Here is a 12225-nt window from a genome sequence, read left to right on the forward strand (position 1 = left end):
AACGTTGAATTGTTAGGCTGATTGGATTAGCACATATGCGTTTGAATGGTTATACTGATTGGATTGAGACTGGTAACACGCTGGAGTCTGGGGCGGGTTCCTTAACCTGTATACTCATTTACATACTTTATTCAGAGTCTCCACCTCTATGTAATCCCTCCCCTCTTTGAGAGTATAATTACAATGAATACTGTATTATGAGTTAGACTTGATGATGATGAACTACAGACTTGATGAACTACAGACTCTGAAGAATAAATCTCTTCTGCTTATAAGATCCATCTCAAGGCTCGTGGTTTTTGCTTCGATGAAGGAATAAAAAGTTCCCAACAGTAGCCAGTGAAGGGATATCAATAAAGGTGTAATGTGATCCCATTTTCTGGTATTTGTTAAGAATCTTGCAGCAGCATTTTGGACACGTAGACGAGTGTCCAGTGATTCACTTATGCCTAGATAAAGAACATTACAATAGTCTAACCGGGTTGAAACAAAGGCATAGAAAACAATCTCCAAGTCCTTGTATGAAAGGCGTGTTAACTTGACGATCAAAGCATATTTCAGAATCGAAAAAATACTCCAAGGTTCTTCACATAACTATGCATATTGTTGGACAATAGTCCATAATTTCACCATCACACTCCAAAGGAAAGTACAGTTGTAAATCATCAGCATACAAGTGATAATTAATATTATGCTGCTTAAAAATGGACCCCAGGGGTAACATGTATAATGACAACAGAGTAGGACCAAGGATTGATCCCTGAGGAACCCCCCAAGAAATAGTTGCGGATGCAGAGACATAATTTCCAATTTTAACAGAGCATGTCCTGTCATGCAAATAAGAGGAAAGCCACTTAAGGGTGTTACACCATTGATCCCTACATAATCTCTGAGGCGTTCTATTAAAATTGTGTGATCTAGAGTATTGAAGGCTGCACTTAAATCTAACATCATTAAGGCAACACTTTCCGGAGTCAATTTTGGCATAGATGCCAAAAGTGGCATCTACACAAATTTTAGTGTCTTTGTTTATCCCGAGGTTTTCTCGCAGCCTGCCGGATCCAGGCCGTATCCAGATTTGACGAAGGAACTTTGCCTTGACCTGATGACAACGCAGTGCTGAAGTGCCAACTAGTCTCTCCCTATGGAGGATCCCTTTACCACTCTACAGATAAAGCGTTGTCGGGAAAAATCGTTTCGCGTACCTACCCCGAAGTGACAAAATAAAATAAAATTCTGTATCAAAATTTATAAAAAAAGACCAGTACTTTGCTTAGGCTTGGTTTGTAGGGAATTACAAACCTGCGCACATATATTCAAATGCACATAACTATAGAACCAATTCTTAATGTGCATGTGAACGCCATCAGCGTTTCTCACAGGTTCGCGTTTAAAGTCTGTGTAGAGAGAATGGTGTCGTCTTAGTGGCCCCTAATTTAATAACAAATGATCGTTGTGACGGAAGTGAATCAATCAAAACTAACTTTAGCTGAAAAATAACTTTATTAAAGAACCGCTATAAAGCCAAAACAATCTCTGTTACCTTAAATTATACGTTTATCTCTGTAAAGCTGCTTTGAAACAATCTACATTGTTAAAAGCGCTATATAAATGAGGATGACTTGACTTGACTCAATACTTAAAATATCATTTGTAACCTTTAATAATGCTGATTCTGTGCTATGTTTGGTCCTAAATATCCGTTATGTTATTTACAATCAAAAAGTCTGTAAGTTGATTATGGACAACTTTCTCTAAGATCTTATTCATAAAAGGCAATTTCAAAAATAGGTCTGAAATTTTTAAAATCCTGTGAATCCAAATTATTTTTTTTTAAGACTGGCTCAATAACAGCATGCTTAAACCCTTATGGTACAGTTCCATAAAATAAACTACTATTGATAATCAATAATATACGTGGAGCAATAGTGTCTACAACCTCTTTAAACAATCACGACGGGAGAACATCATAGAGTGAGGTAGTCGGCTTTAAATGCATTATTATCTTTTCCAATGAGCTAATGTAATCGATTAAAATTTACTTAAACAATGAAACGGATTCATTATATCGACTACAGCATTGCCTACAGGCACAATATTCAACCAAATAAGACTTTATTTGCATTATGTGTGTCACGATTCATGTCTGTGTTCCCCTGTCTCATCCTATGTTTAGCAGTTCCCCGTTATGTTGATTAGTCTTCCCAGGTGTTTCTATTTACCACGCCCCCTTGTTATCTTGTTTAGCTTGTTTGCCTTTGTATTTAAACCTCTGTGCTTCAGTTGTTGGTTGTCGGTCGTTGTTTCATGTAGCTGTTTCCTGTTCCTGTCCTGAGTTCTGTTGTTCTGTTTTTTTGCCCTGGATTACCTGTTTGTTTTATTAAAGAGTTGCACTTGGATCTCCGCTTCGTCCTTGCCTATACACTACAATGTGATATAATTCGCAAAAAATATGAAGATCTAGCGGCTCCAACAGTGTTTTGATAGGTTGATAGAGATGCTCTAAGAATATCATAAGATACTTGCAATTTAACTTTAAGCCACTTACCGGCCTCAGATTCCACGTTACATCATTTAGCCACGGTTGTTTTTTTACTTTTTGACATCTCATTTTAAAAGGCGCAACATTATCCAAGATCTCAGAGCAAACATGATTAAAAGAATTTACCAATTCAGTATGAAGGGCTAATTCAGTAAAAGCAGCTGAGAATGCACTAGGTAGTGATAACTCTGGACAAGAATGATGGAGGCTGATAACAGAGTCCATTTGTTGCAGAAGTAAAATTAAACCTAATAGGCATATGGTCCGAGATGGCCATTTCTTCAACACAAATATTTTCTATCGTTATCCCCAAAGAAAACACCAAGTCAAGTGTGTGCCCATGATCGTGTGCTGGTCCAGAGACACATTGGGATAAGTTAAAGGAAACAACTAAATTCAAAAATTCTTTGGTCATGGACAACAGACATGAATATTAAAATCACCCATAATCAAAATCCTGTCAGTAGATGGAACAACCACAGATAAAAACTCATCTGTGAAATCAAGAAAATTCATCAAGAATTTAGACCGATTAGAGGAAGAAACAGCACTTTGCTTCGTTGCCCCAGCTCGTCTCACAGAGCGCAAATTTGAATGCACCACGCCTCCGCATCTCGTCTCTCTCTGTGTAGTCCAACGCAATGGTGTTGATGTGACAGGCAAAACATGTATCAAATAGGAAGGCCGCGACTCTGCCATCGGTCTAACTCCACTGTTTAGGATCCTCAGTTTCTTAAGTTTCACCAAGACTCCAGCCCGTATGCCTCTTCTCCTGTGGCGTCTCCTCTTTCATTACACACATCCAGTTACCTGACAAACTTTCATCGGCGGCTGGAGCATGCATGGCTGTTCAGCGAACAATTTCAAGTTCAAATCACGGCTGCACATATCCAAAGCCATGGATCGAAGGCTTAGCAACAAAAGGCGATCCTAGATCAACTGTGAGCAATCCAAATGATTGATAAAACATAAAAGTAAAACAAACAAACAAAAGACAGAGATCCTAAATGTGGAGCGACTGCAAGCCAACACACAACCTGGAGCCATCTTGGACGTAATCTCAAATGTATTAACATTTAAATTAAATTAAAATTAATATATCAAAAAAGTCTAAATATAAATGTTTATATACATACATTAAAAATGCATATATTTGAAACTAAATTTCTCACACAAATATCATAAAAACAGTTAAGTAGATCACAAATCAGGTCAGATAGGTGGAGGGTTTAAAAGCTGAAGTGGGACACTCATATTATTTGTTAAACCATTCATTTATAATGTTTAAGTAAGAAATGTTATAATGTTTTAACAGTGATGCTTGTTCTCAGTGTTACTTACACAGCTGATCTAGTTGCTGTAAACACAGGCAGTAGCTTCTGAAGAACTTCATCTCCAATGTTTTGTGTGACACTAATTGAAAATAAAAATAAATAAGTTAATTATTAATGTTAATAATAATGTTAATAATAATAATTAATATCATAAGTAAATAATACATTACATACCTTACTAAATAACCTCAAATATTTTTTTAAATAAACACTGCTTTATAAAGGTGATTAAAAAGTGTAGAAGCTACTAATCGTATTCAGCCAACACAGATTTGTTTTTTCTTTATCTTGTCAATGTTGCAGTAGCAGGTCTATTAGTCTGCATTTACACTACAACACTATTTTGACATATCAGATATTTTGTCCTGTCTGTTGCTATGGTTATCCCCAAGGTAGAAAAAAAGTATTTTTGTACCTGCATCAACAAATTATTCGCAGAAATTTTAAGCACAGGAGTTTGTAGGGTTGTAACTTGTTTATTTACCTACTTGTTTAATAAATAATTTATTTAATAATTTACCTAATTGTATTATCACGGGCAATCAAGCACACGAAATGTGAATAATTGTGAAAAAGAAAAATGCCACAAAATTGAAAATATTTCCATTTTAAACAATGAAGCCGAGCAATTGTATATCATATCACACAAGTCATGTGCAAACTTTGTGTGAGAGTTCTGCCGGTGAAGAAGTCTCAAACGCCAGTCAATTATTCACTACAGAAACTGACAGTAAAAACTAACAGAGCTTTTGGCATCTGACGCTGCATTAACAGCGCATATTCTCGATGAGAGATTAATCTATTTTATTTTCTTTATACTTCTTTTGTGGCCCATAGTGAAAAAATGCTTATTTTCATGAATCAAGAAATATTTTGTGTTTTTTAAATGAGAAATAAGCTAATCTAATCTTTTATCCTCACAGCGCGTCAGTTATGCTGTGATGCGCTATGAAATGATTGGGGGACTTTTATATTGTGAAATTAATTGTAATATTAATATAATGATAAAAGTAGCCTAATAATAATAATAACAACACCAATTTAATATGGCCCGTCTGCTAAGCCACTGTGAAGAGCTAAACGGCCACCAGGAACGGCATCAAGGCGTTTAACTGTTTTATCAAGTTTACTTTGTCCGTCCGTTTGACGTAATTTTCATCATCAGGAGGATCCGCTTGCAGCCCAATTTTTGTGATCGCGCAAACAATGGTCAAATGAGTTTACTTTGAAAGGCTTGCGCACTCAACTGGAAATTAAGTTCCCTTTCGTAAAAGGGAACTCCCGCTGCATCGGTACTCGACGCTTTGGGGAATGCCCTCGGCATGACACGTCTGAAGTCAACTATGGAACTATTCCAATCTTGATTGGTGCAACGTCATTACGTCACCTGTGACGTCGCATGTGACGGTGATCTGGAAGCTATAAAACGGTCACAGGAACCAGGAAATGTTAGCTTCTGGTCTTCAGCAAGCGCTCTATGTACAACTTGTCTGTTCTATTTGGTGTTGTTTGTCCCGTGGAAAGAGTTTATATATATATATATATTATGGCGACTGAGAAACAGTTCAGGCAGTGTGCGGCCCACGTTATCTAAGCGAGGGTGACACACACTCGCTTTGTGTGGTTTGTCTGGGAGTGGAGCATGCACAGGCAGCGCTCGAGGGTGCTGTCTGTGCTAACTGTGAAACAATGCCCCTAAGAACGCTCCGCTCCTGACGATCTATGTTTAATGAGGCCGGCCAGCCTCGCGATCCCCGTGGATCAGGTCCCGCGTCTGTCGAGGCAGCGCAGCGTCTGCATTCATGGGGATCGCAGAGGGATCTAGTGGATAATGTTGAGACGGCTTCGGCCCTTTCTCAACATTCTGAAGCTAGTTCCCATAGTTCCGCTCAGGGTGCGGAAGCCTGTGCTGCAGCTTCTTCCACCCCGGCAGTGGAACCGATGCTCGAATTATCTGGTTACGAGGAGCTAGATATTTTTGGCATCGAGGCAGGGGAATGTGAAAATTCGCCACCCCATTCCCCTGCCTTTGAGGAGCTGCTAGAGGTTGTGACTAGAGCGGTGGAGAAATTAAAGATCGATTGGCCACCTGAGATGCAGGAAGCGACTAAAAAAAGTAAACTCGATGAGCGCTTCCTGCAGACTCAGTCACAACCTCTACGCCGGAGTCTGCCATTCTTTCCCGATCTCCACACAGAAGTGTCGAGGTGGAATAAGCCCTCTTTCCTCGAGAATATCTGGCCCCAATGTTCATTTATATATTCAAATATTATGGGTGCCAAGGAGGAGGGCTATGGGATGATGCCCAGGGTTGAAGAGTCGTTCGCATCTCATCTCTCCCCTGACGTTGCATCATCCCTGCGGGCTCCGGCGCTTCCCACCAAGCCCTGCCGTACAACATCGACCTTGGTTGGGAAGGCATATATGGCGGCAGGTCGGGCTGGTAGTTGTCTGCATACAATGGGGCTGTTGCAGGCATACCAGGCCGACCTCCTCAAAGAGGTGGACGACAGCGGGGAGGTCGCTTTCGACGACATCAGAGAGATGCATCGAGTGGTCGACTAGTCTCTCCGTGCTACCAAGGAGACGGCCCGTGCCATCGGCCACTCCATGGCAGCACTGGTAGCCACGGAGAGACACTTGTGGCTGAATCTGTCGGGCATCGGGGACAAGGACAGGGCTTGTCTCCTCGATGCCCCAGTTTCGCCTTCTGGCCTTTTCGGTGACGGTGTCAACAATGTCGTCGATAGGTTTCAGGAGGCGAAACGACAGTCAGCCGCATTCAAAGAACTCACCCCCCGCCGTCGTTCCAGGTCTCGCGGGTCTGCTGCCAGGGGGCAGTCCCAGGAGGCCGCCGCCAGCTCCTCACACATGCTGAGGCAGAAGGAGAGTGTTGCCTCTCGTGCTCCCCCCTAAGGGGCCTGGAGTCAGAGGCAACACCCTCAGTTGAAGCCTTCCAAACCGAAAACAGATCTGAGGACTGTTATTCAGGCGAGGAAGGCTTCGACTAAGAGGCCATGATGGGACGTTCAGGCCTCTGAGGGCATCCCCCTCCGCTTGTTTTTTTTTAAAACTTCGCTCCGCGGAGCCCTCAGGAAATCGATGTTGCTTCCCGCCGTCAAGTGTGCTTCGGGATGCATCGACTTCTAGCGAATGTATCACACAGAGTGTTCCTATGAAATCTATGGCCCTGAAACGTTCGCTACCTCTCATGAGGCCTGTAGAAAAAATGATTCGGTTAGTTCCTGCCAGAAGATTGCTTCAGGTCACCTAAAATAAAAATAAAAATGAAAATAAAATTGTAAATAAAACACCTGAGGTCAGTCCTGAGAGACTGATTCCCTTAGTAGATTATTTAGACACCTGGAAAGGTCTTCAAAATATATCTCAGTGGGTCCTGAATACAGTCGAGAAGGGATCCAGTTCCAGTATAGACCACCTAAATTTAGTGGTGTTATTCATACGCTGGTATCTCCTGATCAGGCTCAGGTGATGGAAGATGAAGTTCAGACTCTCTTAGCTAAGGAGGCCATAGATTATGTGCCCTTACATCAGAGGGATTCCGGGTTCTACAGCCGGTACTTCATAGTTCCAAAGAAGGATGGTGGGCTGTGTCCTATTATAGATCTTAGGGTATTGAATAAATATTTGAGGAGATTTAAGTTCAAAATGTTAACCCTTTAGGCGCCAGAGGTTTTTTCCTAAACCTTTCGATTTTGACATCTTAATTTCAAAAGGCTATATCTTAAAAGTGATAAAAGATAGAGACTTTCTGTAAATTAGAGAAATATTAAGGATGACCCAAAGTTTATGTAGGGATTACATTTCCCCATCTAATTTGCATATTATGACGTCATATGGTGGCGGCGATCTTGGATTATAGAATTTTCATGAAAGTACATGTTTAAATGATAAAATGCAGCACTTCTTTCCCCCCAAAATGTCCCTCACCTTCTGTATGCTATATTGCACAATACTGAATGCTCAGGTAAATAGTAAGTAGTAAACAAACTGTGTAAATCATTACTAATAAATGGTAGAAACAAACCGAATGCATATAGCGGTTGGCCTTTTGCTGTAGAGATTTTCCATTTACTACATACAGTAGGCACTCTCATTCCATGTATGGGGCACATATATATTATTCATGACACACAAAGCCGGCATTCCCATCAGCTTGCGATAGACTATGCATAATAGCCCCTCTGCCCCGTGTCACACCGCCCCGTGTCACACACGAGCAGCGCGGGCGCGGCCAGATCTGCCTCGCACGCGCGCCGAGTGTGCACAGCTCGGACTACTGTCATTGTCATTGCGACCCTCCACCCTGCCTCCACGTTACCCCTAACTGTCCTATGAATACTTCAACCTTGTCTAACATACCCGTCTCCACCACAATACTGTCGCCGCGATTGCGGAGAGGCACACGGTCAGAAGACAAAGCTGGCTAGCGCGGTAAAAATCGGTAAAAATCTACACCTCGTTCCTCACAACACTAACACGCCTGCTAACTTCGCGATGAACACTCCGACCCCGGGAAACATTGTTCCCACCACTGACAATGGGCAAAGGTTTCACCGTTTGTGCTTGGTGTAGGGCTACTTTCACTTTCAGAATCACCGTCATCATCAGAGTCCACGAATAGAAGACCCAACACTTCATTGCGGGAAAGCTTTATTGATGCCATTAGATAATAATAATAATAATAATAATAATAATAATAATAATATATAATAAATAAATATATAATAATAATGAATAATAAATACTCACTGATGTTGACAATATTGCTCTGATAAAACGGCTCACTCGCACACTAGCTCCGCTTTTGTTCGCACTGATTCAATGCGCTCTAGCTCGAAGATTTTGTATAGAAGCATGACTTTTTTTCGAGTCTGGGATGAAGTATGACATGTCTGCAATCTAGTGGAGGGGAGTTCGAACGAAATTTGACACCCTATTTGACAAAATCGGCCGTTTTATTCAGTGCTGCATCTTGTCGAGTAAACTCGACCGTGGCGCCTAGAGGGTTAACTGTACCTATGATCGTTCAACAAATCAGATCCGAGGACTGGTTTGTGACGATAGATCTTAAGGATGCATTTCCATCATCCCAAAACATAGGAAGTTTCTTAGATTCGCTTTTGGGGGAAAAGCTTATCAATATAGGGTTCTTCCTTTCGGCCTAGCCTTATCCCCTCGCACCTTCACTAAATGTATGGATGCATCTCTTGCTCCATTGAGACTTCAGGGGATCTGTATCTTACATTATATAGATGACTGGCTCATTTTAGCTCAGTCAAAAGAACTGGCAATTCAACATCGAGATGTTGTTTTGCATCATCTGAGGTGCTTGGGGTTGAGACTCAATGTGAAGAAAAGTTCCTTAACCCTCAGGGGTCTGAGATCACGCCGGCGTGATCTGCTCGATTTTTTTCCTTATGAGTTGATTGAGACCCGAAATTCTCTTTTGACTTTGATTTTACAAAACAAGTTTCATACATCAATCGATTCTGTTAAATGTGTATTATTTTTGTGTATACTCACAATAAAAACAAAGTGTTGTGCTTTTTGCCAAATAAAGAAAAATAAACACGAAGCGAGTTCTGCCTTCTCTCTGTCCGTGTAGTCCATTCTGAAACGCGTCCGAAAATGAACTGTAGCTTAGCGAATACTCAGTCAAACAGGCATTCAGACACAGGCATGAAGCTTGAATTCTCTACTTTTTAATGAAGTAATTTATATAAAAAACAAATATTCTCATCTTGTGAAATCTGTATTAAAAGAGAGCGATTCCAGTCGACCTCATTAGAGCTAATTCAAATGTAATGTGACTCCGCCCACAGAGAGCGCGTGCTATTCAAAAGCAAATGGCTGAGGTAATCCGCGCAATCCTGTGAACGCCCCTATCATCAGCACAAGAAAACCAAAACACCAGTTTATTCAGAACATTACTTGTTTACAACGCAGCGCTGTGAGGAATAATGATGAATACGAGCTGAGGAATACTAGTAAGTTTTTCCTTCTCAGGTTTCTGTTTATGAATGAATGAACGGCATAGATGCGCGCTGTTTACCACAGCTGGCAAAAAACAATATTATGTGACAGTTGACTTTCAAACATTCACAGATACCTCAAAACAGAAAGTACAAATCCTTTCTTTAAAACGAATTTCGTTTTGTATCAATTGTATCTTAATTTTAATATTTTTTTCATTAACAAATTTCCTGGATTTAAAGTAAATATAGGCTAGCAATCACAACATAAGGTGCTTGAACTGGAGATCATCAACCAGACCATAGCCTACTCGCCTCACATGTCTAAAAAATGTGAAATATATTTACATTTACAGCTGGTTCTAAACAAAACCATCCAAAACAAAAAAACTATGTAGCCTAATAAATGTGCGTTTCTCCGGTGCGTTCACTAGCCTACTGCGAAGATCGCGAGTCAATAGGCTATCGTATTTTTTTTATATTTTTATTTATTTATTGCACAAGTCATACATAAATTCATTCATTCATTCATTCATTCATTCATTCATTCATTATTACATGTGAACGAATAAAAGAATAGAAAAAAAGGAACATGGAGAAGAAAATCTTATGATACCTGTCGCTTATTTGTGCACATCAGAAAAATAAATAAAAAACAGCTACTTTATAAATGGATCAACCCCAATCCTCACCCCAAACACCAAATATTTTCAGTAATACCTATCTTTACACTTAATTATCATCATTTTAAGCGTGTGTAAGCGTATTTCATGAAAACAACGTTACAGTCAGGTGAAATATGAAAGACAACATTTTGTTTAGTAGATTTGGGTACAGTTTTTACTGTAGAATATACTGCCTCGTCAAATAAGCTTTTGTTTAGCAATTTCTATATATAAAATAGCCTACTATTTTTGTCAAAAATAAAGTCATCAACTAAGATGTTAGCTGTTCCAATGTTGGCTATATTCAAAGTAATGAATACATAGATAAAATGTAGGCCTATAATCTTTTTTTACAAAGAAAGAGTACACTTGAAATATTGTTGAAATTGTAATTATTGTTGTAATTGTAACCTTTTTAATAAAATAGCAAAACATATTTACAAGATAGATGTAAGCAAAATCTTAAATGGTCCTTGCATTGTGGCTCAGTCAGTTGTCACACCTGAGTGAATGGCTCATCATTATGCAGAGTGGGTGGTAATTCAGGTGAAAACCACTCCTCGTTCACGCCCCCCTCGCATATTGGCTTTCCAAGCAAAACCTGTTTTACATCAATTTAAATCAATGTATGGTTTTATGTCAACGATAAAGCAAGACTATTTTCACATAATTTAGAAGAAAAAACTATAGGCGATGATATCCTTTAGTCAAAAGTCTTATTGCCACATATTTAGTATGTGTTTTGTGGCCTTATTTCTGCAACTTTCATTTTTATTTTTTCCAATAACCACGCATAAACATTATTCTCTTAAAAATTCAAACATATACATGCATGTTGATCAGATATTTTGGTAGCCCTGTTTGTGCTATATAGAGTGAATTTACACCTTTGCCATTAACATGTTTATAAATAACTGAAAAAAGCACAAATGTCAGAGCATGTCAGAACACCTCTAGGGCCCAGAAAACAGCTCAGACTCCAGAGGGTTAACTCCTCTTCAGAGGACTACATTTCTGGGTGTAGAGTGGGACTCAGTTACGATGCGGGCACAACTGTCTCCTGCTTGTATTAATTCTATCTTACACACAATGAAAAGTATTAGGTTAGACCAGGCTATCACTGTCAAACACTTTCAAAGAGTTTTGGGTCTTATGGCTGCAGCTTCCACGGTAGTACCCTTTGGTCTGCTCCATATGAGGGCCTTGCAGTGGTGGCTCAGGAACAAGGGATTTTCTCCTCTGGGAAACCCTTTTCGCATAATCAGAGTTATGCGCAGATGCCTTTATTCTCTTGTCATGTCTAAGAAACCATGGTTCCTGTCTCAAGGCCCGGTGTTGGGAGCACCATGTCAGAGAAAGACTTTGACTATGGATGCGTCCCTCACGGGCTGGGGTGCGGTTATGGAGGGCCGTTACACCCGAGGTACTTGGAAGGACCATCATCTCTCTTGGCATATTAATCGCTTGGAGATGTTGGCTGTGTTTTTTGCCCTGAGGCACTTCCTGGTGGACCTCAGAGGCCATCATGTTCTTGTTAGGACAGACAATATGTCGGTGGTCTCTTATTCCAACCGCCAAGGAGGTTTGAGATCACGCCCTATTTGTAGACTGGCGCATCAGATCCTTCTTTGGTCCCAGGATAAATTTCTCTCTGTCAGATCTATTTATATTCCTGGGGTTGAAAATTT

The 12225-nt window shown here is 40.2% G+C and overlaps 1 protein-coding gene across 3 annotated transcripts in view; it reads right to left on the minus strand.

Moving 5' to 3' along the window:
* LOC308694110 (protein NLRC3-like) overlaps positions 1–12225 on the minus strand; it is a 54410-nt gene that overhangs the window by 16643 nt on the left and 25542 nt on the right. For 2 of the 3 annotated variants that reach the window (XM_081371414.1, XM_081371415.1), the window contains exon 8: positions 3884–3955. The exons of the other annotated variant lie outside the window; for it this stretch is intronic. In XM_081371414.1, coding sequence (XP_081227540.1) covers positions 3884–3955 — 72 coding nt within the window. The remainder of the gene's footprint in view (positions 1–3883; positions 3956–12225) is intronic. 3 annotated transcript variants of the gene reach the window in all.

The sequence above is a fragment of the Scardinius erythrophthalmus genome, assembly GCF_964197995.2.
Source record: "Scardinius erythrophthalmus genome assembly, chromosome: 7".
NCBI lineage: Eukaryota > Metazoa > Chordata > Actinopteri > Cypriniformes > Leuciscidae > Scardinius > Scardinius erythrophthalmus.